At 42.8% G+C, this 15,974-nt stretch overlaps 1 protein-coding gene across 1 annotated transcript in view; it reads right to left on the bottom strand.

The window, feature by feature from the left end:
- The window catches only part of SEL1L3 (SEL1L family member 3), a 70,259-nt gene that overhangs the window by 46,375 nt on the left and 7,910 nt on the right, over positions 1 to 15,974 (bottom strand). Inside the window, 6 exon segments of the mRNA XM_030565226.1 lie at positions 3,160 to 3,292; positions 4,828 to 4,883; positions 7,362 to 7,477; positions 8,618 to 8,739; positions 10,280 to 10,406; positions 11,801 to 12,368. Of these exon segments, the coding sequence (XP_030421086.1) occupies positions 3,160 to 3,292; positions 4,828 to 4,883; positions 7,362 to 7,477; positions 8,618 to 8,739; positions 10,280 to 10,406; positions 11,801 to 12,368 (1,122 nt within the window).

Here is a 15,974-nt window from a genome sequence, read left to right on the forward strand (position 1 = left end):
GAATTGAATGGTATATCCTACTGCTATCATGCTTGGCACCTAGTGGTTTGTTTGTAATACAGGCCCATACCTGATAGAAATGGAATACACATTATTCCATTTGCGGAGTCCACAAATATCGGGGAGGTTGGATCCAAGTTCTGTCCTGGTATGTTGTCTCCAAGTGTACCATCAAAAGGACCGCTAGAGTGTCTGGGAGGGAGCAGGCATGGACACGGACGAGGACAGGGGAGGATGTCATTTCCTAAAACCTGCTCCTCTTCCTGTGAGAGTACTGCAGGGCAGGTGGCGGGAAGAATTGAGAGACTGGTTGAGGCTTATTTATGTTTTCTCGTGTGTGCTGGGTTGTATAAAGACCTAGGGATTTCATGGTGTCCTTGGAGTCTTTTAGGCTGTGCAGCTTGGAGTCCATCTTCTTGGAAAGAGTGATATGCCCTCAAAAGGAAGGTCTTGCAGAGTCTGTTGGACCTCATGTGGTAGGCCTGAGGATTGAAGGCATGAGCTGCTGCCATTGCCACCACTGAGGCCATAGATTGGGCTTGCAGAGTCAGCTGTATCAAGGCTGCTTGAAGGGATGCCTCTGCCACTAATTTGTCTTCTTCCACGAGAGCTGCAAACTCTCGTCAGGATTCCTGGGGTAACAACTCCTTAAATTTCAGCACAAAGTCCCAGGAATTGAAATCATATCTGTTCAGGAGTTTGTTGCTGGTTTGTGATCCTGACCTGAAGACCACCTGTCAACAGATTTTCTGCTGAAAAACCCCTCAAATTTTTGGCATCTTTGGCCTTGGGTGATGGCCCTTTAGCACCTGTTGCTCCCACTCATTGGCTGCTGACACAAACAATAGCTTGAATGTGGATGTGTATATAAGAATTCATAACCCTTAGCTGGGAAAAAGTATTCTTTTCAGTCTTCTTTGCCATCGGCTGAATGGACCTGGGGTCTGCCACACTGCTTTGATGGGGTTCATAATGGCCTCATTAAGAGGCAATATCACTCTTGATGGGCCTGTTAACATTAGAAATCCACCAAAGCATGGGAGGACTCCCTGACCTCCTCTACCTGGATCCCCAGGTTTTGGGCCTCTTTCTTAAAGAGCTCCTAATGAGCCCTACAGTCATCCTGAGAGGGTGCTATATCTGCTCCCACCACTGCCTCATCAGAGAGGAGGAAGAAGCCTGAAAAGGTAGGAGGCACTTCACCTTCAGTACTGGATAGTGCTGGCTCTTGGTATTCAGCGTTGGTCTTGGTACTGGAGCCTGGATCCTGCTTGGAGTGGTGCGATGGTAAGTGTTCTGGACTCAGATGCCACAGAGTGTGACCTTCTGGACTGGGACCCCTGCACTGATGGGAAAGCCCAGGGGTTCCAGAATGGCCATTGTGCTGGTATCTGCCACCGATCCGATGGCCACGCCATGGGGTGGGATGCCTTGGCCCAGGTCCATAGGAGGGATAGTGCTAACTGGAGTGATGGTGCCGGCTTCGGCGAGAGACTCTGCCTCCAAAGTCCGACTCCAAAGACTCCTTTCCTGGAGACCAGGGAGGTACAGTGATGATCAGTGCCAGTGACCAGTGCTGAGAGGAGGAATTGGGTTGGGCCATCATGGTTTCCCTTTGAAAGGCACCTGAGATCTAGGTACCACAAAGGTCCTTCCATTCAGTGCTACTGCTGTCAGCTCCTGTGTAGCCGGAGACGCTGGTACCAGCAGTGAGAGTAAGTCTCTTGTTGTGGCAAATATCTCTGGTATTGACTGTACTGCCAAGGCACTGGAACGCTGGTGGCTTTCCTGCATAGGTGAGTCCATAACGGTAACCGCTATGGGGCTGGAATCAATGGCGCCACATAGCTGATGCTGGCCACACTCTACTCTCCCTGCCCCGCCGACCTTGGGGTTGGGAATTGACCTCTATTGGTCTTCTTCTGATAGAGGTCTGATAGAGGAATGGCAAATGGTGCCGAGGTTCTCTTGCAGGAGCACTTTTTCTTTTGTACTGGAGATGGTGGATGGTGGTGAGCTCTGAGATGTGAATTACCACATCTCCTTGGTATTGGTGATGAAGAAGAGCGCTGAGGGTCCCGAAAAGCAGCCAGGGAGCTCCTTACTGAGGCTGAAATGCTCAGTGCCAAGTCTGAGTGACCCAGCTCCAAGGGATGTAGTGCTGCCTCCATGTGGATAAATTTCAGTGTGGGTCTCTACCCTTTTTGGTGCAGGGCCTGAAGTCTTACAGATCTTACAATGTTTTCACAATGTGAGCTTCCCCCAGGCACTTAAGGCAGGTGGAATGGGGAATCACTCACAGGCATAGGCTTGGTGCATAGGGCTTAAGGTTCAGAGACCAAGTTCTGATAACCCAACTATCTATGACGGAAACAGATTGCAAGGACAAGGTAGTTCCAGCAGCTGTCATAGGCGGTAAAAAGGAACTCAGGGGGCTGCGGGTTGGCAGGACCCTTTATATCAGTACTATGAACACACGACCCTAGGGGGCACCAGGCCAGCCCGAGGGATACACTGAAGGAAAACTTTCTGCTGGCTGTTCTTGGAGTGAGTACACCCCTACATTGGAATGGACGTGTGCAAAAATAAAAGATTGTTTTCCACAAAACTGTTATGTTTGGATGCATTTATTTTGAGTCAGATGACATGATGCAAACCATGCCAAGCAGTCAGCGTAGACCAGGACACAATGGGATGAGTTCTTGACCCCATTGAAACCAATGGGACAATTTTCCATTAAGTTTAAAGAAGCCAGAATTTTCATCCCATTTGTGTTCAATATCATGTCAGGTATAATTACATAGCACTCAGCATTTTTAATATCGAGACATTTATTTAGACACTTCTATATGGGATAAGGAGCCTACCTTTAGGTACCCTCCATGAAAATCTATTAGCAGGTGTACACATTTTGTAGGCATCTAAAATAACTAGATCTTACAGACCCACGATCACATACTGATGTAACCCTTAAATTCAGTAATAGTTGATGACAAGCTATCATTTGCTGTGGCTTTAGTAAATACACAGGATCTGATCTTATCGGTCTGCACGCAGAACGCTCAGTGATATCCGTGGAACTTCCAAGGTGAAATGATGGCGGAACTGGGCCCCAGTAGTTAGACACATCCATACTGTGTGTCACTGTGTGCATTTTACCTGTTTTGTTTCCAGAATTATTAGACGGTAGTATTTCACAGGTCCAAAGAACCCTTCAATGCCAGGTGCATACCCACTGCCTCCAAGAACAAAGTATCCAGCCATGTCGTCATAATAGAAATCTTCCCTAAAACTGGAAAACAAGACACATAAATGCTCTGAGTATTTGGAGGTATCATGAAGCAAACAAGAACCTTGTGTCTCATACTTTGGTAGAGACTACCTTAAATTCATCCCAAACATCTATTTCTGTTCCCTATCCTTTTACTCTTACTCTCTTTGGAAGTCAAGGCAGTTAAACTGAAATAAAGCCATTTTAGCTCTGAATGAGCTTGTCTATACAGGGGGTTTAAATTGATTTAGCTAATCCACTTTTAAATCACACTTGTAGTTAATTCAGATTAATTTCATGAGTGTCCTGTGTAGAAAAACCCATAAAAAGATTTAACAAACATTTTGTTTCACAAACATTTTAGAACTGCTAATTTTTGTCTTTTGACATGATTTGCATATTTGAGGTGTCTGTCTTCCTGGGTTTTTGTCTCCTAAAATCCAGACAAAGATCTTGGTTTGTTTTTTTTTATATTTACTATGAGTCCATTGTCACAGCGAATATCTACAATGCATCTTACACAGTTCACATTTTGTAAACAAGAATGGAGAGGAAAAGAGTAAACACCAAAGCTTACAATATAATGTATTCCTTTATTAAAGGAATCCTAAAACTCTTTGCACAAGAGAGTCATTTGTATGCTAGAGGTACAACTAATAATTTATGAGATTTAAGAAGAAAAATGGTCTAATAGCTTGGAGTCAGGGATGGAGAAAGAGCACTAAGTCAGTGGGACAGTACAAATACAGGAGCCACCCCAACTGTTGACACTAGAGGCATGATCCTCACGCCACTGAAGTTGATGGAAATTTTGTCATCAACTTAAGAGGAGCAAATCTGGACCCTCTGGGTGAAATTCTGCTTCTTGAAATCAATGTCAGTTTTGCCATTGATTTCCGTGGGGCCAAGATTTCACCTTAAGAACAGGTGATTCAAAGCCCACTGAAGTACATTTTACTCTACCAGTTTCAGTGGTCTTTGATCAGACCCTATGAACTAGACTGCAATACCTTTACTTATGCTGAGAGTAGCAGGGGTGGCTCTATGTATTTTGCCGCACCCTAGCATGGCAGTCAGGCGACTTTTGGTAGCATGCCTGGGGGAGGTCCACTGGTCCCACACCTTCGCGTGCCCGCTGCCAAATTTCTGCTGAAACCGTTGGATTGGCGGACCTCCTGCAGGCATGACAGCCTGACTGCTGCCCTCAAGGTGACTGGCAGGCCGCCTCCCGTGGCTTGCAGCCCCAAGCCATGCGCTTGGTGTGCTTGTGCCTGAGTCACCCCTGCTGAGTAGTACTTACTTCTCAAATAGTCCCATTGACTTCAGAATGATTTCTCATGATGTATTCAACATGTGTACAGGTAACGTAATCTAGCCCTATGATTGTTGTAGTGACACAAGAGAGTAAAGAATAGTGTCAGAGAAGTAGAAAGATTTGGAAAAATCAGTTTTGGAATTTCAGTTACATCCCCTCTTCCCTGCCCTCCTCCTCCCCATCCATGCCCCACAATCAAACACCGACCACAATATTATGCAAAGGGAAATGTTTCACTTACTTAAAGGATTGATGATGCTGCCTTTTCAGGTTCTTCCCAACAATGATTATTTCTATCTAAAAGAATAGAAAATATTAAATGTCAGTTGTGATAGACTAAAAATTGAAAGTTAACTGCCATAATATTACTTGATACGCATTAGCACTTAGTTTTGAAAACTGTCGTTTGCATCCTGCTGTATCTTTCGGTATGTTAAGAGGGGCACTGTCAAACAGCTTAATCGGATTTTCAAAAATACATAGTTGCTTTGGAAGATCCCACTAGGTGGCTATCTGCATCTTTAGTGCCTAAATACCTTTAAAAAACTGGCCTCTAATCTCTTGCTGATTCAGTTTCCCAACTATAAAAGGGGGATGATAATCCGTACGTAATTCGTTCATGTTTTTGTGATACTACAGTGATGGGAGCCCTAGAAAAGCTAAAAAATAAATAGCTACTCAATAGGGATTGCACGTGTGGTGGGAGGGGAGGAGTGAGAGGAGGAGAGCAGTGTATAGAATTTCTATTACTCTAAGATTTCTACACATACAAAAAAGCCACATGGTATTTCCTTGTGGTAAAATCTTGGGAAACATCACAATGTTTACTGTGTGGTGTTTCCTCCTGATATTACCTCAGCAGGAAGGTATGTGGAGCTTGGCCTGTACACTCTATAGTGAAAGGGGCCTCCTGCCAAACACAAACTGAGAGCTGTCCATCCACGCTGCTCTCCAATCTCCATTTCCCTAAGGCTCCCTTAGGAATCCAGCCTGACTTCACAGGTATTGGGCAGGGCACCACACGGAAGCCTGTCTTGGAAGGGAGTGGAGGAATGTGCCTTGTAGAGCAGCTTCTCCCAGCCTTGTAGTGGGCCTGTGGAGAGGCTTCTGCATGGCTAGACCATGTCACGTTGCTTCCATCCATCTTAGGTACTTATAGTCCCCCCGATACTGTAATATCTGAGTATCTCACATAATATGTATTTGCCTCCCAACACCCCTGAGAGACAGGTGCAATTATTACAGATGAGCATCTGAAGCACAGCAAGACTAAGCAACTTGACTCTGGCTGAGCAGGGAATAGAGCCTGAATCTTCTATGTCCCAGGTTACCACTCAAAGCATTTGACCGTCCTCCTGTCTGGCTTTGTTCCTCCTGCCTCAGGAGGGTCTCTGACTAACCTTTTTATGCTCCTTTCATATCGATAGAGAAAAGCATGAGATTTTACTTCAAGTCTATGTGAACTAACTCTGCCCTAAGACTGCGGAATAATGTCTTGATTTAGCCATCCAAGTGACCAATAGGCACCCCCTTCAATAGGAAATGATTTATTTGCCTTATATTAATATTGACAATAACATTCACTTCTGCACATGAACTGGGCTTCAAGCCAGGTCCACATCTGTTCCCAGAAGTGGACGCCTGAATTACACAGTGCAGTTTAAACAAGTTAAAAAAGCCACCTAAAATTATTCAGAAACAAACTTTTTTTTAATTTCCTATTTTAAAAAGTAGGTTGGAGACAGAACCCACGTTAAAATGAGGTAATCAGTTAAAAATAAATGTACATTCCTATCTGATTTTTTTTGCAAGAAAATCAGGCTACTTTGTGGAACCCTGACCTTTTCCTCCATTTATATATTTATATTACAGATGCCTGGAGTTAAGGTTGCACAAATGTTTTCATTTTAAAGTGTCATTTTCCACTTTGTCCGTTTTTTATCTTTGGATCTAAACTGGGCATTGTGGTTCTTTTAATCCATGAATTAGTTGTTGTTTTTTAAAATCTGAGTGAAATCAATTCAGCCATTTTCAAGAATGAAGAGAATGAGAGGAAAAAAAGATTTGCACACTTAAACAAACGATGCAAACATTTTCAAAGCGCTCTAGTGCATTAGTGGTTCATGGTAGAGACTAGAAATAGGGCAGAGAGAATGATCCAGATGTGCCTTTAAGTGGTCTGGTTAAAACTAGTTGAGATTTGTTAAAATTAAAGGGGTTTAAAATATGTGTTTTGTCTGTGGGCAGTGGATTTTGTAATGTGATCTTTTAACAGCATTCTACTGGTTCTCTGTATGAAAGCAAAGCTTAGGAAATTGCATAGGAGGTGGAATATTTTTTCTTTAGGAGTGAAAGAAGCTGGGAGGCCTGCTTCTGAGAAGGGTAGTTTTTAGATTAGTGAGAGATGCAGGAGCTAGAGGAGGAGGCGGAAGTATACTTAATAGATTGGAAAACTGAGCCACAGAAAATCAGTCCTTCATTGCACTGGAAAACATTCACTTTTCTAGCAGCAGCAGAGCTACACTAGAGCTAGCAATGACTAATGTGTGTGGATTTGTGATAGATATTGGCCTCTAAATCAAAAGACCTAGTTTCAAATCTCAGGTCTCTCATTCTTTTGCTGTGTGAACATGTGCAAATCATATAACCTCTCTTTGCCCAGTCTGTAAAAGGGGATAGTGGTGGCATAACAGAATATAAATAGCTCTATGCAAACTCCAAACACTGTTACCCTCATCTTCAACTACAAGATGGCAGGTGTGACACCACACATACCTGTCCTCCATTAAAAGAGAGATCTAGTCTAAACCACTGTTTCAGAGGAAGGCTGAAGATAGTTTTCACTGCAAGGTCTTCTCCTTTCACAAGGCGCATCTGTATATGAACATAACCTGACAAACACAGCAACAAATAGAAAGAAAGAAGTAAAACTCACAAAAATATGAAAGCTAGGAACTGGCTTCCTAAATGTTGTTCACAATAACCCTGTCCTGTGAAGCAATACAATGATAATTTGACTGTGCTACTTAGAATCACAGAAGTTAGTCACAGAGTCAGCGATTTTAAGAGCAGAATAGAGTATTATGATCATCTAGTCTGATGCCCTGCATAACACAGGCCACAGAATTTCACCAAGTAAGCCTTGCATCAAGCCTGCTCTAGTTGAGCTATAGCATATTTTAAAACAAAAACATCCAGTCTTGACTTCAAAAGAATCCACCAGATCCTTAAGTAAATTGTCGTAACGGCTAATTACCCCCACTGTTTAAAAAATAGCATTTTACTTCCAGTCTGAACTTGTCCAGCTTCAGCTTTGAGTCACTGGATCTTGTGATGCCTTTTTTCCAGTTAAAGAGTCCTCAACTTTCAGAAATCTTCTTCCATTGTAGGTATTTGTAGACAATGATCAAGTCATTCCACAACCTGCTTTTGGATAAGATAAATAGACCGAGCTTCTTACATCTATCACTGAAAGGCAAAACTTGAATCATTCTAGTACCTCTTTTCTGAGCCCTTTCCAATTTTTCAACATTCTTTTTGAAGTGTGGACACCAGAACAGGACACACTGTTTTAGTTCCAGTCTCATTAATTCCATATGCAGAAGTAATACCATTTCCTTCCTCCTATTCCATATTCTCTTGTTTACCCAGGCAAAGACTATGTTTGCTCTCTTAGTCACAGCATGATGCCAGCAGCTGTGGGAACATCCTATAATATTTAGTTCATCTCCTGAGAGTGTGGAGTTGTTTTTAAAAACAAAATCAGAAAACTGACGCTTTCTGAGATAAGCCCAGGCTGGATGCAAAGATTCCTATGGAAATACCGTGGCCAAATTTAATCCTTCTTAATCTTACTCTAATAATATACTGGATAGTTTTTGTTTCCAAACACACAGGGCCAAAATGGAGCATTCTGCCAGGCACGAGTTCAGTAAAATAGGCATGACAAAAATGTTTGTAAATGTTGTTCTTTGTTACAGAGCAGGGGTGATAACATTATTTCTCCTCTGAAGGCCTTATACTATTATTACCTTCTTCATTTAGAAATACAGCAGGGGTACTATACATTTCTCCTGGGTCAATAAAGTAGAATATTCCACACAGATTCTTTTCACAGTGATGGAGTAAATAAAGCCAAACTGAAATAGTGAACCTGCATGAGTAAAAAGAACAAACAACCCACTCTGAGGATATAGATATATCAATTTTTAAAGTCTACATATTTTTAAAGACATGTTTTCCACTTTAGTTTAGCAAAGTTCATTTACTCTCATGATCTTCAAAACAGAACACAGAGCAGTTACCACTGCTTGGGACAAAACAAGCCATTTCAGAGTCTTGCTGCTGAGCTCTCCTCTTGGATATGCAGGTTTGCATTGATGTAGCACTGAGAAGTCTGATACAGTGCTTGATTTTCCATGATCAGAGAGAAGGAGCAATTCTCTAGGGCAAGCTTGTGGCCAGCCCTTCTGCTGGTGCACAAGGGAAGGACACAATAGCCTGTCTTCTACTCTTGCACCCCTGTGAATGGACCAGTTATAGTGTGGCTAGGGAGCATAGTCCCTTAGACCTCCCTTGGGTACCAGCTGTCTGAAAGGAGGGGTGGGCTGAGACAGATGTCAATGGAGAGCAAATCTTCACAACCTGGGGCCCAAAGGAAAGATGTATTCACCTGCCAACCTAAGATTTGACAGTAGGGCGGATCTCTACTATTTCTACTATCTACAAGTTGGGAGGGGTGAACACACATTCCTATCAAACAATGCTAGAGGAGCAGCTCTCAACTATCACCAGGTCCCACGCAAGTCAGGAGTTAAAAAATCAACTGACAACTAAAAAACAATCTTCCACTATAGAGGCACCCCATATAGACACCACGGCGGGGGCGGGGTTTGTGTGTGAGATTTCTAATCAGGGCTGCTGAAACCTGTGAACAAATGAGATGTGAACTGTGCGGTAGCTGCAAGCAGTGGAAATGCTCTGGGGAAGTCCAGCTCAGAATTATTACAGGAATCGAACCTCTGGGTGACATGGACATGTGCAGCTATTGCAAGGTTGTCACAGGATAAGTAAAAGTGCAGCCTGTACTAATCACATAACAGTGAAACTATCTGTACAGGGCCAAATATAGCTCTCAGTCACGTTGGTATAAACTGTTAGTATAAATTCCCGCAGATCCTCAGGATCAGCAAGCTTGGCAGCCACACTTCCTGTCCTTTAGTACATAAGGGGTGATATACAAATCTAGTGATCATTTTCCATGTTGCACTGAGGGGAGGTCAGGGAGCAACAGGAGCCCAGGGGAACAATAGGAATCCTCCTCTCTCCCCCTCAGATCCCTATGTGGTACCAAAGAGCAATGGAAGCCTGGGAAAGCTGCAGGAGGGGAGTTCTTTATGAAGTACGATTTCTCTGCATATTCTCACTTCGGTGCTGCTGAAATATTTTGAGGGAGTGGAGGATGGAAGAGGACTGAGCCTAAGTTTATTTGGTGTTGCAAATCTCAGTCCTGTCCTCTCTCCTCTGCTGAAAAAACCCCTTATAAACATCAGCAGGGTAGCTGCCCTATCACTTGCTTGAATTAGCGGAGAGTGCTTTTAACTTGTGATTTTCTGTACAAGGGTGGCTCTGAGGACAGATTTTAGCCATTAGGAATTAAATATACTCATCTTCCATGATCTGCATTTGCTTACTTTGGGTAATCGATCTGATGCTGCCTGATTGTCTCAAGCTCTCTGTTGTGAAATCTCTTGAACTTCTTCACAATTCCTGTCTTCTCTCCGCTTGATGCATATGGAAAACTGAGGATCTCAACAGCATCTGCCAAATGTAATCATTCTTAGTCTGCCAAGAAATGTCCATTCACATTGACACCCCACATTCATAGACTGTTAAATGTTTAAATGAAATATCTTGTAACATAGATCAAACGTTATGATCTAATCAGCCCACAAATACACAACAAATCCCTAATGTTAGGTCAACTGTCCTTTACGCAATACACTGCAGCCCAGGGAGAGGTTACTCATAGGAGGGAAAGAAGCATGGGATCCATTCCTCATGGCTATTTTGAGGCTAGGATCAATGTAATGAGGTCACAAAATGTGGCAAAAATTCCAGTTTTTAGAGACAGATCTGCCCATAGGATCCTGAGAGACTTCTGACAGATCGTAGGTTTCCCTAGACATATGGGGTTAACTAGATTTCTACAGAGATATCCTGCGTCCTGCAAGCTGTGCTTGTGGAACAATCATGGCTAAACCCAATCATGAGATGTCATCATGTTGCATCCCAGTGTGGTAGCATACTTATGCAACGCCACACTAGATCATAACATAAGATGGCTGTATCAAGGAACATTCTGAAAAGAAGCAACTCTCGGGTCCCACGTCCTTTAAATACATTATAGTAAATGCTCAGTTATAGTGGAGACAAAATTTTGGGTCACTGCAATGGCCTCATAACAGTTATAGACTATAATGTAAGTAAGACCATTCTAAACTACATAGAGACAAATTCTACCCTTAGGTACATGAGTGCACTCCCATCGATTTCATTGGCAGAAGTACTCATGTAATCAAGGGCAGAACTGGCCATAACGGCCTAAAATGGCAAACCTGTTCAGTTTTGGTGATAATAGACCTTTTCCTGAGACAGTGGTCACATTCTGTATTTACTACTGTACTCACACACTGTCTTCAATAGGGGTGGATGGGTGTAAATGAAAGCATAATCTGACTCACCATATGCTTTAACTCATTTCTGTTCCTTTCTAGGAAATGTAGAGGGATGCTTCAGATTTTGTTTATAAATAAAGTGTAGTATAGCAAAGCTACAGTTGCAGATGAGATGGACATTGCATTCTAAACCCTATTTTTCAGTTTGTTTCTGTATCATAAAACATTTCCTTCTGGGCTGAAATTTTGCATTTTCACTCTTAGTCCAAAGGCTAGTCGTCTGTGTGAGGGGAGGATGGGAGATCCATTTTAGGGCCTGATCCTATCATTCTTGAATCCAATGAAGTAGGGTGCTCTGATTTAAATCAAAACTATTTAAATCACTGATTTTAATAATTTTGCTACGAAAAGTAAATCCCTCTGGCAAAATATTTTTGCTAATAACTATAAATATACACTTTTATAGAAACGTATACAACGTGTCATTTTGGTCCCATCTTAGCTCTCTAAAAAAGGGAATCGTGTAGTTGTACCTACCAGTCTCATGCAGGCACTGAGGTATCCTGTTTGCCTGGAGCCTCCACATATGCTCAGAGCTCCACTTAAAACATACTTTGTGATCTTTGTATGGACGCTCACAAGGTGGAACTGTTTCCAACAAAGTATAATTTTTGGCAATTGCCTGTAGGTAGCTTTCATCCTGTTTGGCATCATAGCTCCCAACAGGTTTGTGATTGATCCATGCATATAATATCACAGTATGCACTATTATAGAGCGTCTGATGAAGTAATCATCTCTGTAAACCATGATGTTTGGAAATTTCAAATGCACTGTTTGAGTTCTACTTATATGAAGATGCTTCTCATTCTTCCACCTCTTCTTATACACTAACACACCAGTTCTGAACTCCGATGAAGCTACTGCTTCCAAAGTGACAGTGCAAGGCTTAGAACATAGATACTGAACTGAGACCTCAGAATTGTTAAGAACTCTTTTTTCTAAAATGTTTAAATGAATAAAATCTTCAGAATCTATGCTTTGGTCAGACTGTGGGATAACAGGTGTTGTCAGGAGTGTCTCCCTTCCAAATGATGGCACAAAACTCTGGAAAAAAAATTCAAAATGTTATATCCACCTGCCTGAGTTAAACTTATTAATAATTTTGCACTGGTATATTGCACGTTTCTTCTCATTTTAAAATGTAAAATGTAAGATACAGTATTAGATGCACAAAATGTAAAGACCCTTTCATACAGGAACTAGATATGGATTATTGAAGAGATATTGTTAGAATTTTAGGCTAATATTTGACCAGTTTAAATACTCAGAATTACGTACACAAACAAATATACATATAGATATATCCTGCAAACCTTATCAGGTAAGATCCTATCCACCAAGGAAATTACTTACTCTAGGAGGCACTAAGCACATTTTAGGATCAGACCATCAGAACTCCTATTGTAATTTATAGGATGGACTCTTGTTTTGTTATTGTTTAGCTGTGTTTTGTCAGCTTTTTATTAATACAATTTTAAAAATAAATTGTCCTACTACAGAAACCTTTAAATTAATCATCTGTAAAGTGGGGATAATACCTAATCCACTTCTCAATCACATTTTTGCTAGGATTAATTAACATTTTTAAAGTATCCAAAAGTGCAATACAAGAATGAAATACAGAATGGCAGTGTACTTACTAGTTGGAAAGCATAGTAGTCATTATTTGCAGCAGTGTAGACTGAGGTGCTAAAGTGTCAGTTCCCCGCCCCTCTGGTCAGACGGAACTGTTACATAGAGTTTGCCCAGTCTGGAGGGGCAGTCGGTCAGCCTTTTCTGTCTGAGTCTCTATAATAGGCCTATTCTGGACTATGAAGGTTTTTGTTTCTGTATCTCTTGGGTGTACAGGTTTCCCCTTATAGTTGGCCAGGGCTAGCTGGTCTGGAAACACCTTTTGGTACTTAAGTCTCCACAGAGGGATCAGCAGGCGAACCCACGCCAACCTACTCCACTGGGTTCCAGCTCAGGGCCCTTAAACCAATCAGGGACAATCAATCCTCAACAATTCCTCCTACTGTACCCAGAACGCCTTTCTACCTTACTTGGCTTTGTGGGCTTCTTCAGCCCATAGTTACAGTCATCCCTTGTCTGGGGTGTTGTGCATGGGCAGCTTGTCACCAATCTTCTGGCAGGACTTCCCTTCTCTAGCCTGCTAGCTCCTGTGGCACCCCTTTGTTTCACAGCACCTTTGTTTCACAGCACCTTTATTCTTCCAGCTGCTGTGAGGCTGCCAGTCAGCACTGGCTGGGGGATCTGCCAATATCCCTTGGTCAGATCTAAGGTCATTATATAATATGTGCTTGTCCTAGATGTTCGATGAGGTTATCTACTCAAGACATTGGGTAGGCATCGAACAGCAATAGTAAAACAGAACAGTGTCCTGCTAATTTCACATGCTAACACTCCACAGGCTCAGGAAGACAACACTGCATTAGTTTACAGCTGATTCACATAGTTATTTTAACATCCATAAGGGCTACAAACTTTTTATTAATTGGAGGGGAGTTAGATTCCACTGAATTTGATGGCATTGGTTCAATCGTCATGCCAGATTTCAGGGGAAGTTTCCTATTCACCAGTGATGAGCGAGGAAGTGGGTTTTCAACCTATGAAAAATCATTGATACCAGGCAACAAAAAAAGACAAAGGCTGAATAGGCATTATTATGAATTATTTCAATAGTATCAGGAATGATGAGCATGTCATTGGGGCTCATATTATTGCTGGACCAAATTCAGCTCTGGAGTAACTCCACTGACCTCAATAAAATTGCATCTGCTTACACAAGATCTGAACATGGCCCATAGTCCTCTACTGTACCATGCTGAATTTTAAGAGTGCAAAAGCCCCAATTCAGCACAAAGGGTTCAGTCTTGCTCCCATTCAGTATCAATAGCAAAACAATCCCCACTGACTTCAATTGGAGACCAAAAGAGCAAAAGCAGAGTCCTGAAATTACGCCGCTTTAAATTGATTTGTATAGTGGGTGCCATTAAAACCTCATTATTTACCACCACCCAGGTACCTGCACTAATGATAGTATACTCTTACATGTAAAGGAAGAGATACCACGGTACCACAATCCCTCTGGAAAGGAAAATGTTGAGCTTTTAATGGCATCTACTATACAAAGTTTTCTAATGCATTAATGGTATGACTCATCACTTAGATCAATAATGTACACTGAGAAATAGTGAGTAACCCTAACTTGGATAGGAGGAAATAAATATGTCTGGCCTAAATGAGGAGGATCTTCTTTAAAAGGTTACATTTTTAAGATCAGTAGTGCCACAGAGTTAATAATTCATGTGACATTTCCCACTTCATAATTTGTAACTCTGTTGTCAGAGACAAAGATAGTAATCTAAAGTCTGACCTAAGGCTATGCAGCAGAGATAACCACAGCCCTTTCTGTACAAGCGGTGCAGGCAGCAAATATGTAATGTTCTGAAGATAAATTTTGACACTAAAATAGAAACCAGGAGGAGAAGGTTTTTTTTCCTTTTTTATGGGTAAAAAAATAACTACATACAATAATTTTAAAATGATGTCAATAAGAGTTAGGTATGTTGCTTACCTAAGGTCACAAGACTTTAGAAATCGGAAGCTAATTTTTTTTAAAAAGCTATGGGCCAGATGTTCAGGTGCTCAAACCCACAATTGGAGCCAGATTTGGAAAGCTCCCATTGAGGGTATGGCTACACTGGAGAGTTGCAGCGCTGGTGGTGGGTTTACAGCGCTGCAACTTACTCACCGTCCACACTTGCAAGGCACATACAGCACTGCATCTCCCTGGCTGCAGCGCTGGCTGTACTCCTGCTTTGCCTGGGGAATAACGATTGCAGCGCTGGTGATGCAGCGCTGCTCCGCCAATGTGGCCACCAAAAGCACTGTAATTGGCCTCCAGAGTATTCTGAGGTATCCCAGAATACCTGTTCAGCCACTCTGCTCATCAGTTCGCACTCTACTGCCCTGGCCTCAGGTGACCCGCCCTTTAAATGCCCCGGGAATTTTAAAAATCCCCTTCCTGTTTGCTAAGCCAGGTGTGGAGTGCAATCAGAATCTTTCCAGGTGACCACGCCTCCACGTGCCAAACGAGCCCCAGTATGAAGCAATGGCTGGACCTCATCAGTGTTTGGGGTGAGGAAGCTGTGCAGTCACAGCTGTGCTCCATCCGTAGGAATTACGATACCTATGGGCAGATCTCAAGGTCCATGCTGGAAAGGGGCCATGACCAGGACGCGGTGCAGTGCAGGGTTAAAGTGAAGGAGCTGCAGAGTGCCTATTGCAAAGCCCGCAAGGGAAACCGCTGCTCCAGCGCTGCCCCCATGACCTGCCGTTTTTACAAGGAGCTGGATGCGATACTTGGGGGTGACCCCACTGCCAATCCGACGACCACAATGGACACTTCAGAGCGGGCGGGGAGGGGGAGAAGGGGGAGGAAACTGAGAGTGAGGGTACTGGGGTGGAGGGAGACATCCCGGAGTCCCAGGAGGCATGCAGCCAGGAGCTCTTCTCAAGCCAGGAGGAAGGTAGCCAGTAGCAGCAGCTGGTACTTGGTGAAGGACAAGCAGAGGAGCTGGTTCCCGGTAAGCGGCTTTTATTTTCAGGATGGAAATGTTTCGGGAGAGGAGGGGGGGTTATGGCTGC

This window comes from Gopherus evgoodei, chromosome 5, assembly GCF_007399415.2.
Source record: "Gopherus evgoodei ecotype Sinaloan lineage chromosome 5, rGopEvg1_v1.p, whole genome shotgun sequence".
Classification (NCBI taxonomy): Eukaryota; Metazoa; Chordata; order Testudines; family Testudinidae; genus Gopherus; species Gopherus evgoodei.